This window comes from Labeo rohita, chromosome 10, assembly GCF_022985175.1.
Source record: "Labeo rohita strain BAU-BD-2019 chromosome 10, IGBB_LRoh.1.0, whole genome shotgun sequence".
Classification (NCBI taxonomy): Eukaryota; Metazoa; Chordata; class Actinopteri; order Cypriniformes; family Cyprinidae; genus Labeo; species Labeo rohita.
In genome coordinates this window covers 27,853,009-27,869,350 of record NC_066878.1, presented here as the reverse complement: position 1 = coordinate 27,869,350, position 16,342 = coordinate 27,853,009, and the positions used below count along the sequence as shown (strand labels likewise).

Sequence of the window (16,342 nt, the reverse complement as noted above, 5' to 3'; positions counted from 1 at the left end):
AAGCAAATAAAATGAAAATGTTATTTTTATGTGTGTGTGTGTGTGTATATTTTATATATATATATATATATATATATATATATATATATATATATATATATATATATATATATATATACACACACACGTCTGGTTTATTATCCTTGTGGGGACTCTCCATAGGTGCAGTGGTTTTTATACTCTCCACACTGTATTTTCTATCCCCTTACCCTAACCCTACCCCTAAACCTAACGCTTACAGAAAACTTTCTGCATTTTTACTTTCTCAAAAAAACTCATTCTGTATGATTTATAAGCTTTTGTACCCATGGGGACCTCAAGCCAGTCCCCACAATGTCAAAAATTTCAGGTTTTACTATCCTTGTGGGGACATTTGGTCCCCACAATGTAGCAAAAACAAGTACACACACACACGCACACGGACACACAATTATATTAAATGAATTACTTGAATTTCTGCTCTGTTCTGGGATCAGTTCATGCGGGAGATGGCAGGCGCGTGGCAGATGACCGTCGAGCTGAAGATGGGGCTGTTCTCCGACGCCCAGGTGGAAGCAGATCCTCTGGCGGCCTCAGAGGAAAGCCAGCCCCTCCCCTGCCCGCCTGACGTCACTCCCCACTACATCTGGATTGAGGTTACTTCCTGTTACCCTGTTTATGTGTTGAAGCTTACAGGCATTTTCATAGCTGTGGATTTAGCTGAGCCGAAAGCTCTTTATGATACACACCTGAAATAGCTTGATGACTCCTTGTGAGGAAAACTCCCATCTATTGTGATGAGGGTGTGAAAATAGAAGTGAAATAGAAGTGTTGTGTAATTAAAACAATAAACCTTATGCTTCAATTTGCTATGCTCTGTTTGAGCAAACAATTTGCTGTGTTTAATTTGCTGTGATTCTTTTTTTTTTTTTTTTTTTTTTTTTTTTTTTTGTTTGTTTCACAAAATTTAATTTTAACATTTTGTTTAATTCTAAGTTAGTAGTTGTTGTTTTCTGTGTGTCTAGTTTCTGGTTCAGCGTTTTGAGATCGCCAAGTACAGCAGTGCCGATCAAGTGGAGATTTTCGGCAGTCTTCTGCAGAGGTCTTTGTCTCTCAATGTTGGCGGCCCAAAAAGTGGCCTGAATCGCCACGTGGCGGCCATTGGACCACGCTTCAGGTTAGAAGAGCACTGTGTAAAATAGTTTTTTAAAGTTGTGAATAAAAATTATCGAAGTATGTTTTACAAAAAATGCTTTTACTTCCTACTTCAAAAATTCACATTTAATTCAATATGAATGGGTAAAAGAAGGAAATTAATTTACCAACCACTTAATTGGTAAAACTCAAAGAAAACTGTTAGGGCTGTCAAACGGTTAATCACAGTTAACCGCATCCAAAATAAAACTTTGTGTTTACGTAATGCATGTATGTGTATTGTGTATATTTATGCTAAATATAAATAAATACACGCATACATTAATATATTTTCCAAAAATAAAACAAATAAACAGACAAATAAACAAATGACTCCTGAATAAAAAAATAAAAAAAAACAATATATAAAAATGTATTTTGCACAAGAAAAATGAAATCTGTTTTAGGGTAATTTTTGCACTGAATTTTTTTTTTTTTTAATGAAATTTAGTATCATTTTCTGAAAATTGATTCAAAGTAAAACTTGCACCAAATTTCTTTTCATTGTAGTTGATTACATTTCTGTAGTTTGCACCATTGATATTTTACTAACAATGAGATGTTGTATTTATATATAAAGTCTTATTTATATATTTTATATTAAATTTAATTTTAATTGTAATCCTTTTTTTTTTTTTTTTTTTTTTTTTGTCATTTTAATTTTAGTCAAAGGCTTAGTCATTTTATTGTGTTTTGTCATTTTATTAATTTTATTTTATTTATTTATTTATTTTTTAGTTTTTGTTATTTTAGTGCATCAAGTGCACAAAGTGAAAATGAGGAATAATGATTTGGGTGCTCATTTGATTTAATGTTCATTTTATTTCAAGGTTGTTGTTTTTTTTTTGTTTTTTTTTAAGATTTCATTTTAATTTTACTTTTAGTTAACTATATCCCTGGTTGACTCTAAGAAAGAAAATACAATTTTACAATATTTCTCTGCATTCAGGTTGTTGACACTGGGACTTGCCCTCCTGCATTCTGACGTCGTGACCAACGCCACCATCCGTAACGTCCTACGTGAAAAGATATACTCCTCCGCCTTTGATTATTTCAGGTACTGCATAGAAAATGTTGGAGTTTTTGATGTGATAAATGTTTGTTGTAATGAAAGTAATGAAAATGTAGTTCTAGTGAAACTTTTGTTTCAGTTAATGATAATAACCCTGATTTGTAGTTGAGTTTCAGTTTGTTGAACTATCCCTTGAAGACAGAATTTTAATCAAGTTAATCAAGTCAGTCTCTGTTAAACTATTTATCTGGCTAATTTAAATGAATCATCATTATTTTTATCTGTTTTTTGCCCCCCCTCAGTGTGGCCTCGAAGTTCCCCACCCAGGGAGACAGTCGTCTGCGCGAGGACATCAGCGTCATGATCCGCTTCTACGCCAGCATCCTGTCTGATAAGAAGTACCTAGCTGCTAGTCAGCTTGTGCCACCTGGTGAGCTTGGCGCCAATCCCCCTCAAAGCTCCCTATCTGCCGGGATTTTCGGATCGCTTATCGTTTCCAGCACTTCTCCGATATCGATATTAAGTAAGCCTCTCTTGCTACGACTGTGCAACTACAGTGCAGCAGGAGCATGTTTATGCGGTTCAAATTTGCATGGCCGCAAATTTGAAACCTGTACTAAAAATGCACGGCAATCATCCGGACGGCCGAATTTATCAATTTGTCGCCAAGCGCAAATTGACAAACGCGTCCGTCCCGTCTCTCCCCGCCTGTACCGCCACCACCCCTCTCTGTCCATTGTAGAAAACATGATCTCATCAGAACATTAGCGCTCTCATGTAAAATGCATGATCATTTCAATATCAGAGAACTAATTGAGACTTCATTCGTCCCTTAAAGCCTCTCCATCGTGTGATGTGCTACATCGCCAGACAGCACCACAAATCAGTTGCTTCGCTTGGTATTTACTCGTCGAATGTATAATTTGCAGCCTTCTCTTCCTCGGATGCTGTGTGTTAATAATTCATTAAAGCTAATGGGAAAGGGAAAGGAGAAAAAGTGCTGGAATGATGGAACAAAATAGTCAAGAAGAAAGTTGGAAATGGGATAAAAGAAGAGCATTAGCTTACAAATATTGAGTGAATCTCACAGAACCTGTCGGGAGCATGTCCAGGTCATATTTCACCCCTAAATCGGAAGACACAAATATTAAAAATTACTAAATAAATAATAATAAAAAAGAGTCATTACATTTATTTCAGTTAATTTATATGCAATATTAAAGTTGATGCATTTATGATGCATAAATACAAAAATGCATTATAAGTTTAATGAGACAAAGACGTTTTTATTTATATTTGTTAAATATTATATTATATTATATTATATTATATTATATTATACAGTTGTGCACATTTTCCCTCATATTATCAAAAAAAAAAACTCATTAAATTCACTACAGTTAATTTCTGCAATGAATATGATGCATAAAAACAAAGATAGTACATAATATATATTTAATGAGATAAAGATAGACATTTTATTTTAGTGCTTTTTTGTTATATTATATTATATTAAATTATATTATATTATATTATATTATATTATATTATATTATATTTAATGAGATTCCTTTAAATTAAATTATAACTTATATTATATTATATTATTTTTTCCTTTGTGCACAACTGTTCACATTTTCCCTCACATTATCCAAAAAAATTATTAAATCCTTTTTAATTAATAAATGTACAATAAATAAGACTCATAAAAACAAAGATAATACATAATATATATTTAAGAGATAAAGATAGACATTTTATTTTGGTGCATTTTTCTTTATATTATGTTATATTATATATTTTCCTTTGTGCACAATTAATAAATGTGCAATAAATATGATGCATAAAAACTGAAATAATACATAATATATATTTAATGATACAAAGACATTTTATTTTAGTGCATTTTTGTTATATTATATTAAATTAAATTATATATTTTCCTTTGTGTACATTTTTCACAAATTATCAAAAAAATTACTTTCAATTAATTACTATGTGTACATAATACAAAATACATAATTGTATATTAGGTATTATTTTATATTAAGTGCACATTTTATGCTCATTAATAAAGTAATTGTATTTTTTTTTTTTTTTTTTATGTATTTTTGTGTCTTTCTCACTGTAATTATATCAATGGCCAAATAAAATCTAGAATAATTATCTTTGGAATATTATTTAATAAAAATCTTATGAAAAACATTAATGAAGGAAAAATGAGAATGACTAATAAACTCAGAAGAAAAGCAATCATGATATATTACAGTAATTAACATTTTATCACAATGCAATAAAATATATATGATGAATCGCCTTTTGATTTTGGGGTAAAATATGATCTGCACACACTCTAGATGAGATTTACTCTGATAGTGTAGGTGTTCAGTATCAGAGAGGAGAATAAAATTCTGCAAAATCCTTCTCTGAACAACGTTTCCTCTCACAGACAACCAAGATCCATCCCTGAACAGTTTGTCTGTGATGAACGCCGCCGACCCGAGGAACAACATGGACATGGCCGTGGGTTCCCGCCAGCAGAGCACTCAGGGCTGGATTAACACCTACCCACTGTCCAGCGGGATGTCCACCACCTCTAAGAAATCAGGTATCGCTTAAACGCACAACAGCTCTTTGACCTGTTCACTCATCCTGATTTGTTTTAATGGTTTAATCTGTTTAACCAATGTGCACCTGCTAATGCAGTGATCTCCCTAATTGTTAAGGGTCAGCACTGCATTAGCTGTGATGAAGGCTTTCTTAGTTACTGGAAATGAACTTGTGGCTGTTGTGTCACTGATTGTTCTATTATGTAAAGTTAAAATAGCATAAGAACACCCAAATGCATCCTATGTGAGGAAACAAGTCTGGTAAATCCAAAACTGTTAAATCTGTGTGTGTGTGTGTGTGTGTTTTTTTTTTTTTTTTTTTTTTTTTTTTTTTTTTTTTTTTGCACAAATAGCACATAAAATGCGTTTTTAAGCACATATGTCTTTGTGGAATTTTATTTTATTATTTTATTTTATTTTATTTGTGTGTTTCAAAAGTGCACTGAGATTTTTACAAATCAAGAAATCTTTTCCACACAAATGTAATAAAAGTATTTTTGATTGTAGTCACAGCCAGGGTTATAATAGTAGTTATATCTAAAACCATAAAAATATTTTTGTTACTTAAAATACACATAAACTGAAACAAAATTAAATATTTAAATATTAAATACTTTATTTCAGTATTCAGTATTTCTAATTTAAAAAAAAATTAACCTATTTTGTTTTTATGTAACTTCAGTGAAAAAAAACAAATTTAAATGGCAGAAAAGTAAGTGAGTGAATGAATGAATTAAATCTGAATGAATGAAATTTTGTAAAATGTAGAAATATTTTTATTTTATTTTATTCTATTTTATTTACATTGTGTTTTAAAAGTGCACTGACATTTTTGACATTTTGAATTGATTTACCTATGTAAAAATTAAAAAAAAAAAATTAAAATTGGAAAATTGTGGAAAAAATCCACACAAATGTCATAAAAACATTTTTGATTGCTAAAAGGATGTCATATTTTGTGGTCACAACTGGGGTTATTATACTTAACTAAAACTGAAGCCATAACAATATTTTTGTTACTTAAAATACACATAAACTGAAACAAAATAAAATATATATAAACAAAAAAAAAATAAAAAACCAAGGCAGTATTTTTTTTTTTTTGTTTATCTACTAAACATGTATTTAAAAAAAAAAGAAAGAAAAATGTATAAAAACTATTGACGTTTAAAAAATAAAAATAACATTTGTAATTTTTATTAAAAATGTAATTGAATTTAAAATGAAAATGGAGAAACGTAAAAATAAAAACTATTTCAAAACGTTGATTAAAAAACTATAATATGAAACTAAAATATTACTGGTCACAGTGTAGAAGCAGCTCTGCTGTATTACATAAACACCTCTATAACTTACGTGCGCAGTCCAGAAAGTTTAATGTTTAGTCCTCATGCAGTTCTGATACTATGTCTTCCGTTGTTTTCTCTCACTATAGGCATGTCCAAAAAGAGCAACAGAGGCACCCAGTTACACAAGTACTACATGAAGCGCAGGACGTTACTGTTGGCCTTACTGGTAGGGATGTTTTTTCCTCTGCCTGGTTCCTGTTAAACAAATACACTCCTGTGTCTTGAGCATGTCTGTGCTTTCTTTTCAGGCCAGTGAGATTGAGCGACTGACCACTTGGTACAACCCACTGTCAACGCAGGAGCTGGCCATCGCCACAGAGCAGTCGGTAGAGACCAGCATCTCCAACTGGAGATCCAAATACATCAACCTGAGTGAGAAACAGTGGAAGGACAACGTCAATTTGGCCTGGAGTATCGCTCCGTATCTGGCCTTGCAGCTTCCAGCAAGGTACAGCAATAACAAGACTGTAACTCTGTGCTAAACTGTAGTGAGCTGTCTACCCTTTAGCAGAGTTAAGTTAAAAAAAATAATAATAATTTTGATCATTTGAGCTGATTTGAATAAAAACTATTAGGACCTTTTTTTTTTAAACTGATATCTTTAAAATTTTCCCCAAACAAAACGATTTACTCTAATGTGGAAAAATATATATTATATTATATTATATTATATTATATTATTCAAAAATACACTCAAATTTTTACACAAAGGAATTGTTTACACATTTTTTTTTTTTATTCTAAAGTGCACTAACATTTTTACACATAAGGAAATTGTTTTTAAAAATGTTTACAATGTTTTCCTATTGTAGGAGCTTTTTTGCAGTGACTTTTTTTTTGACAATTATGCACATTTTCCCAAAATGTAAAAACACAAAACTCTTTCTATAATATGAAAAATTATATTATATTATATTATTCAAAAATGCACTTATATTTTTACACAAAGGAATTGTTTACAAAAATATATATATATTTTACTCAAAAGTGCACTCACAGTTTACATGTAAGGAATTGTTTTTATGACAATTATGCACATTTTCTCAAAATATAACCAAAAAAAACCCAAAGCTCTTTCTATAATATGAAAAATATATATTATGTTATATTATATTATATTATATTATATTATTCAAAAATGCACTTACATTTTTACACAAAGGAGTTGTTTACAAAAAAGTGTTTTATTTTACTCAAAAGTGCACTCACAATTTACACGTAAGGAATTGTTTTTATGACAATTATGCAAATTTTCACAAAATACAAAAAAAAACCAAAACTCTTTCTATAATATGAATATTATATTATATTATGTTATATTATATTATATTATATTATATTATATTATATTATATTATATTATTCAAAAATCCACTTACATTTTTACACAAAGGAATTGTTTACAAAACAAAATATTTTATTTTATTTTATTTTATTTTATTAAAAAATGCACTTTTAAAATGCGTTTTTACGCAAAGGAATTCTTTACAAGATATTTTATTTTATTTTGTGTTATTTATTCAAAAGTGCACTGACATTTTTACACATAAAGAAATTGTTTTTAAAAGACAGTTTAAAATCTTTTTTGAGATAAAGGCATCAGTAGGCAAATAAAATCTGGAATCATTGCAATATTAAGTTGCTGAAAATGAAATGAGAATAATCAATGAACGAGTAATAATAACAAATAAATTCCCCAAAATATTCAGCTCTGCTACCCTCTAAGGCATATCAATTTTCCCAATTTTAAGGCAGCTTAATTTTATTTTATTTTATTTTAAACAAAATTCCAATGCCACGTTATGCAAAATAGCTGTGTTCTAAACTCTAGTGAGCTGTCTACCTAGAATGCATGTCTATCATTCATTCAGTACTAAAAAGTTTGCTTAAATATTTTGACCTTATTAAATATGGACAATATTATTTGTGTTTACTAATGCAATTTTTTCGTTTTCAGTCCAGTTTTGAGGTTTTGGTAAAGAGCTCTTTTTGATGTCACTGTCTGACCTATTTTCTTGTTTTTTTAGGTTCAAAAATGCAGACGCCATTGTGGCTGAAGTGACCCGTCTGGTTCGACTGGATCCTGGCGCTGTCAGTGACGTGCCGGAGGCAGTAAAGGTCAGAGCTGCTGTTCTACCACAACAGGACATTATGTACCTGTACGTGCTAGAAATCACTCTCATTGTTGCTTATGTGGATTCTTTTTTTTTTTTTTCTCCATAGTTCCTGGTGACTTGGCATACCATTGATGCTGATTCTCCAGAGCTGAGTCACATCCTGTGCTGGGCTCCCGCGGATCCTCCCACCGGCCTTTCGTACTTCTCCAGCATGTACCCTCCGCATCCACTGACCGCTCAGTATGGTGTCAAAGTCCTGCGCTCCTTCCCTCCTGTACGTACCACCTGGGTGGCGCTATAGTCTTTCTTTGGCTCCAAGAACCCCATTGCCAAGACCTTATTTGACAGCTGCAATTACAAAGCTTTTCTTTTTTAAATATTTTTATTTACGTAAATATTTTAATATTTATATAAATATTTTGAATTGTTTATAGTAATAATAGTTAATAAAATAATTTAAGAAATAATTAGAATAATTAAATTCCATAAGTGTTCATTAGGGTTTGCATTTTTTATTACCAGTGAATTTTCTAGTTTTAAGTTCCTATTAATTCCCTATTAATTTAGGTGTTTTTTTTTAAATCACACTTAAATTTAAAATTTTTACCCAATAAAATATTTTAGGAAAAAAGTAAGTCCTTAAAGTCATTGACTTTTTTACTATTAGTTCCTATGACTTCTGCAGGTCTAGAAATCACATTTCTGCCCAATAAAATATTTTAGAGCTTAATATAACTAGAATTATTCATAAATATATATTCCTTGACTTTTTAACATACAAAAATTTCAGTATTTAAAATATTAATCCCTATGATTTTTTCCAAATCTAAAAATTACACATTTCAAAAAGCTAATTTTAACCAATATAACAATTTAGTTAAAAATGTACTTAAATATTTTAAAATGTATTTTAATGTTGATTCCAATTAATTTTTCCAGGCCTAGAAATCATGTTTCAAATAGCAATAAAATATTTTAGAGCTTAATATAACTAGAAAAAATATACATTCATAAATTTGTATTCCTTGACTTTTTAACATAAAAATGAAAATATTTAAAATAATAATTCCTATGATTTTTCCAAGTCTAAGATTTATGTGTTTAAAAAAGGTTAATTAAAAAAATTGCTTTTTTTTTAAATGTTGATTCCCATGACTTTTCCAGGCCTAGAAATCATGTTTCGAAAAGCAATTTCTGCCCAATAAAATATTTTAAAGTTTTATATAACTGGAAAAAATATATGTATTATAAACATTTCCTTGACTTTTTAATATTTTAAAAATATTTTTAATGTTAATTCCCATTATTTTTTGGGCTTAGAAATTAGGTTTAAAATAACAATATGTATCCAATTAATAATTTTAGAGCTTGAATTTTTAGGCATTTTTGAAATATTTTAAATGTAAACTCCCATGACTTTTCCATGCCTAGAAATCAGGTCTCAAATAGCAATTTCTGCCAATAAAATATTTAAAGCTTAATATAGCTAGAAAGAAAAAAATTGTTCATTATAAACATTTCCTTGACTTTTTAATATTTTTTTTTTAAAAATATTTTAAATATTAATTCCTAAGATTTTTCCAGGTCTAGAAATCTCATGTTTCAAAAATCATATTAGATATTTTAGAGTTTTAAGTATTTTTTAAAATTAATTAATTACTACTTTTTTATATATATATTTAAGTTTTTTTTTTTTTTAATGTTAATTCCCATGACATTTCCAGGCATAGAAATCGTGTTTCAAATACTAATTTCTACCCAATAAAATATTTGATGGCTTAAATTTTTAATGTTTAAAAAACATTTTTAATATTAATTTCCATGACTTTTCTAGATGTAGAAATCACGCTTTTCAAATAGCAACTTCTACCCAATGAAGTATACCGTAGCTTGATATAACTAGAATTCTATCATTATAAAATTTTTTACTGACTTTTAAATATTTTTAATATTAATTCCCATGACTTTTCTAGATGTAACCATGCTTTTAAAATGTCCTGCTTCATGCTTCCGCTGAGTAATAAACTTGCTGTCATTCAATTTCAGATACTTGATGGCATTTATACATTTAGCTACAGTTTCCATTGACGTAATTAGACCTTGACACTCATGAGAAAAATGAGCCGCTCACGTCATTTTAAACCTGTATGACTTTCTTTCTTCTGTGAAACACAAAAAGAGATGTTTTGAAGGGTGCTTATGATTTAAACTCCACAAATGTGTCATAAAAGTGATCCTCATCTTGCAGGAACAGATTTAATTTTGTCCATATCGTTTCTGTGATTTCTGACTTGCGTTTCTCTTACAGGACGCCATTTTGTTTTACATTCCTCAAATCGTTCAAGCGCTGCGCTATGACAAGGTGAGCAAGAGTGAACTATGACCTTTCCTGAACTCCTTTTTCTTAACACAACAGTGGTTTCATCTGACTCACACAGCCCCGGGCTGGTATTAACGTCTTCGCTGGCCTTTTTGACAGATGGGTTACGTGCGCGAGTACATCCTGTGGGCCGCGCAGAAGTCCCAGCTCCTCGCTCATCAGTTCATATGGAACATGAAGACCAACATCTTTCTGGACGAGGAGGGCCATCAGAAAGATCGTACGTCACCTGTCTGAATGGGTCCAGTTACTCGCTGTAGTCAAAACACTCCCAATTTACTCACTATTGTTCAAAAGATTTTTGGAATTAGTATAAATTACTACATTTATACATCATGAATGCATTCAGTTGATTAAAAGTGACATTTATAGTGTTATATTTCAAATCAAAAATTCAGGTTTACAAAGTTATTAGGTTAATAGTACCTAAAAGTGTGTTTATTGAGTGTTGGGTTTGTGTTGTGGTTCAGCGGACATCGGTGAGCTTCTGGAGCAGATGGTGGAGGAGATCACACACTCTCTGTCGGGCCCCGCTAAAGACTTCTACCAGCGCGCGAGTTTGACTTCTTTAACAAGATCACTAACGTCTCTGCTATTATCAAGTGAGTTCAAATTGATTTCCACCACATATGAGCTTCATTGCAGTTTATTCTAGGATGGTTCTATAGCTGAAGGATGTATACAGTGATGCCTTAAAATTTGTTTGTTAGGAGATTAACTCATTAATTAAATCATAAAAAATGTCAAATTAAACTTACTTTGAATTCTAAAATAAAGCAAAATGAAAGGCTAAAAAAACAATTATTTTTTTTACCTGCATGTCATGAATTGTCATTTTACAAGGTGTATTATTTTTTACTTATAAATATTAATTTCTACCCAATAACATATATGTAAGTAAAACTTGACATAATTAGAAAAAAATATATTTTAAAATAATTTAAAAATATTTTAATATTAATTCACATGACTTTTCATGTCTAGAAATCACACAATTTTATTATTATTAATATTAGAAAAAAAAATTTCAGCAGTGATGCATTAAATTGAAAAGTCACAGTAAAAAACAAAATTGAAGTAAAAACACAGTAAAAACAGTAAAAATCAAAATTGAACACTATAAAATTATTTTAATTTATAAATATAATACTTAATATTTACATGTAAAATATTTTATATAAATATAAAAATTGTATTCGTTTACCTGCATGTCATAAGTTTTGTTTAAATTATTTTTAAAATAATAAATATACATTTCTACCCAATAAAATATATTTTAACTGGAGTTTGACATAACTAGAAAAAAATAGTGATAATTAAATATTTTTTTAATAATAGTAATAAGTAAATAATTTTTTTAACATTTTAGTATTTTAAAAGTATTTTTAATATTAATTCACATGATTTTTCCAAGTCTAGAAATCACACAATAATGTTGTTGTTGTTATTATTATTAATATTAGAAATTAATGTTTTTTTTTTTTAAACATTAGTAATGATGCATTAACTTGAAGTCACCGTAAAAACAAACCAAATCAAAATGAAACACTATAAAAATGTTTTAATTTTTAAACATAATACTTAATATATAAAAATAAAAAATTATATAAATAAATAATCATGAAAACTGTTGGGTCCAGGACATATTTTGCCGCGAAATTAAGAAAAAAATAATTAGAAATTATTAGAACATAAAGCTGTTTTGCACTGTGCAAAAATTATTTAATGTCAAAAGGGTAAATCTCTCAACCTGTTGTGTCTAGGTCATATTTCACCACAAAATTAAGAAAAATAAATTAGAAAGTATGTTTGCAAGAAAATTAAGCAAGCTTTTAAGATGTTTTGCATTTATGTGCCAGAATGATTTAATGTAAAAGGGTGAATCTCATGAAACTTGTCTAGTCTGTCATAATTTGCCACAAAATTAAGAGAAATAAATTAACCTTAATTTTTGCAAGGAAACAGGATGTTTTGCACGGTTTAATTATTGTGAAAATGGCACATTCTCCCTTCCAAAAATAATAACTGTAATGCAAAAAAAAAAAAACAAATTCTCCCTTTTGTAAAGTAAAACAAAAAATGTTTTATTAGTATTAGTAATTTTTTAAATGAAAAGTCAGTGTGTTGTAGTATTTCTTTAATTTTGTATTAAAGTAATTGTGCAGTTATTTTTCATTTTCTCTATGCAAAATATACCTTGATTGTATAAGTAAAGAGAATATAAAAAAGCATGTGGTTCTTGTTTTCAGGCCTGTTCCGAAAGGAGATGAGAGGAAGAGAGCGTGTCTGAAGGCGCTGTCAGAAATCAAAGTTCAGCCAGGTCAGCAATTGGTCAATTTAAGATAAATCTGGATCGTTATTTGTGATAAGAGTAATTGAGCTTTAAAAATGTTACTTATTAGGTATTTGTGTCTTTTTTTTCTTTTTTTTTGACACTGTAATCAGGTTGCTATTTGCCAAGCAATCCAGAAGCTATCGTCCTCGATATCGACTACAAGTCAGGAACACCTATGCAGAGGTACCACCAAACATCACAGCTCGCCAGAAACCTGTTCACATGCTATCTGTTTATATTTCACCTGTGATTTATGAGCTCATTAACATTAGGCTGTTTTTACAGCGCTGCCAAAGCCCCTTATCTGGCAAAATTCAAAGTGAAGAGGTGTGGTGTTAGCGAGCTGGAAAAAGAGGGTGAGTCGCACATGACCTTTCATATGACATGAACTTGCAGTGATTGCAATGTACATGCAGTTTCTGTATCAGGGCTCAACAGTAAGGAGTGCCTGATGGCCCGGGGCCAGTGTGAAAGACGCTCGGGACAGTTGACGAATTTGTCACTGGCCCGATCGGGCCACTGCTGCGTCGTCACTAAATTTTATCAGTTGCACATGTTTTTAAGCCTTGTTCATTTCAAACTTCAAGCGATCACAGAGAGACGCGTCTCTGACGGACAAGTAGCCTTCAAAAGTATTTCAAAATACACATCTTGAAGAGTAACTTTGTAACTTCAACAATGATTAATCTGTAGACCAATTATCTGTTTGTAAACATTCGGGATGCGTGCGCAGCATGGTTGCAGAAAACCCAGGAGAGATCGCCTTTATGGATAGAGAATTACAAGGATACGGCACAAAATACTTAGATTTAGAAAGAGTATAGATTATATTGATTAGATGTCATTTTCAAAATGTTATTGGCATATTACAAGAGCTTGTCACCCAGCGATAAGCACTGTTATTCAACGAAATCGGCATTAGACAGTGGAATAGTCTTACAGATCCAAAACCAGGATGACGCTTTTTATGGGAGGTTCAACTGGCAGTCTATGGAGCCATGGAATAAAAGAATAAAAAAGGTAAATTTGATTTTATGTTTCAAAATCCTGACTTTATTTTCGCAATTCCGAGATTATATCCCACAAATTTAGAGGAAAAACAACTCGTCATTCTCTCTTTTCCCCTCGGCTTATATCCCACACTTCTGGCTTTTTTCCCTCAGAATTAACAAACTCATTAGTTTTGTTAAATCGAGTTATAAAGTCCGAATTAGTAGATTTAAACTTGCATTTGTAAGGAAAAAAATCAGAATTGTGAGATAAAATACAAAAAAATGTTCGGTAAAATGTTAATAGTAATAGGTTTAAATAATATTTCATGCTGTAACGGTAGGGCTAATACAGTACATCCCCTATAAACAGCATATGTGAATATTATGTAGACCTATTGTTTAAATTAAATTTATGCTTTAAAAGTAGAGTAATCATAGTAGTTTTCATCCATAGTATGTCCGTTTAGCTTCAAATGGCGTTTTTGACTACAGTATTGTATAAAAATTATTTGCATTCCGATTTTGACATCAAAAGGTACAAAAATATTTTTTTTCCTCTTATTCCATGGAGTTTACCCATTTACCTCCACTTGCTACCAATGTTTTTCTGCAACCACTATGCACGCACAGCTGCAAGTGACGTCACTGTGACGTCTACTCAAAATTGGTCTATATTTAATTTATACAGTGGAGTACAGATGCACCGATCAACCGGACATATTTCAACCGATCTCTGTTCCGGGCTTGCACACGAACTGAATGCAATCGTTGTTCAAAATGTCATGTGTGTGGAAATATTACGACCTCTTTAAGCATCCGTTAACAGACACTGAAGACGAACGCAAAGAGGAGAAATACTGTAGCTGTTAGCAGACAGAGAAAGATCACGATTCACAATGCGCAAAATATTGGAAATATTATCCTAAATACTGAAACGGGGGTTTATATGTCTCTGAGGGGAAACTGAAAAGTTTACATGGCGTTTTCTTTTCATTTGCCTCTGTATAATGCATTTAAACTAGCGTTCATAGCACAGCACTGCTTTGTTCACAGTGGTAACCAAGAATACAATATCACTGTTATTCCGTAAGCGCCACCTGCTGGCAAAGACTGAGATTTGCGTTTTCAGTCCGTCTGCTGTTTTCCCTAAAGCATCTTTTCATTTGTAATAAAATAATAATAAAATATTTTTTGAACAAACAATGTTTGAACTTTATATTTGTTAGGCTAGTAGGTTTTGCTGTGGCTTCGAAATTGTACAGTTTAATTAGTATGTATAATTTTGGTGTCATATAAGCTTATTTGTTAAAATAAAAGATAACATGAGTCAAAACCAATGATAACAGCAACTATTTTATTTTTGGGGTCAGGGCCAGAATAAAAAATCCTTAGCGTTGAGCCCTGTGCATGATCATAAGCGGCCCCTTGTCTGTGTGTGTGCAGGTCTGCGATGCCCATCTGACTCTCAGGATGAAAGTGATGAGAATTCAGAGACGGCTCAAAATATCTGCTGGCAGGCGGCCATCTTTAAAGTGGGCGATGATTGCAGACAGGTCAGTATCATGGGAAACATATGTAATGTAAATGAGGAAATCTCATTAGACCTTTGAAAAATCGTATTTCATTCCAAAATCAAAGGACGAAATAAGAAATTATAATTTTTAGTACCCATATATATATATATATATATATATATATATATATATATATATGGGTGCTAAAAATTATATATATATTTAGATAATATATTTAGATAAATATATTATATATATTAAATATATTATATTTAGATAATATATTTAGAATAATTCTTAGATTTTGTACATCAACATTAAATAAATAAATATATTCCCACCAATTTGCCATTTGTTTTACATCAGATACAGTTATGTTATGTTATGTTTTTTCAATATAAAAATAATTCTGGTTTCAAGTCTAATTTATTAATAAAGCAATTCATCTGAATTTTATGGGAAGTTCTCATAAAAATTCTTATATTATGGCTTAATTGGCTTAATTGTAATGAAAAATAAAAAATTTAAAGGGAGCATTAAATCTGATTAAAATGTGTACTTTGAATGCATTTAGATAAAAGCATCTGTTGTATTTAAAAATAAATTATTAATAAAAATGAATGCCAGTGTAATTTCTTATTTTTCTTTATTTTATTTTTTATTTTTGGGGTGAAATTTGACCTTGATATGTTATGAATTATTATTCACCATTAATTTAATTTATGAATTTTGCTTCTCTGGTATCAGGACATGCTCGCCCTTCAGATCATCGGTCTCTTCAAGAACATCTTTCAGCTGGTGGGTTTGGATCTGTTCGTGTTCCCGTACCGTGTGGTGGCCACGGCTCCTGGAGTGAGTGTC

At 30.6% G+C, this 16,342-nt stretch overlaps 1 protein-coding gene across 1 annotated transcript in view; it reads left to right on the top strand.

The window, feature by feature from the left end:
• The window catches only part of pi4kaa (phosphatidylinositol 4-kinase, catalytic, alpha a), a 46,985-nt gene that overhangs the window by 25,019 nt on the left and 5,624 nt on the right, over positions 1-16,342 (top strand). Inside the window, 18 exon segments of the mRNA XM_051120970.1 lie at positions 477-635; positions 1,005-1,156; positions 2,123-2,230; positions 2,488-2,615; positions 4,635-4,793; positions 6,230-6,309; positions 6,392-6,591; positions 8,171-8,261; positions 8,367-8,534; positions 10,569-10,622; positions 10,740-10,860; positions 11,111-11,190; positions 11,193-11,242; positions 12,890-12,960; positions 13,086-13,158; positions 13,261-13,331; positions 15,411-15,520; positions 16,229-16,333. Of these exon segments, the coding sequence (XP_050976927.1) occupies positions 477-635; positions 1,005-1,156; positions 2,123-2,230; positions 2,488-2,615; positions 4,635-4,793; positions 6,230-6,309; positions 6,392-6,591; positions 8,171-8,261; positions 8,367-8,534; positions 10,569-10,622; positions 10,740-10,860; positions 11,111-11,190; positions 11,193-11,242; positions 12,890-12,960; positions 13,086-13,158; positions 13,261-13,331; positions 15,411-15,520; positions 16,229-16,333 (1,980 nt within the window).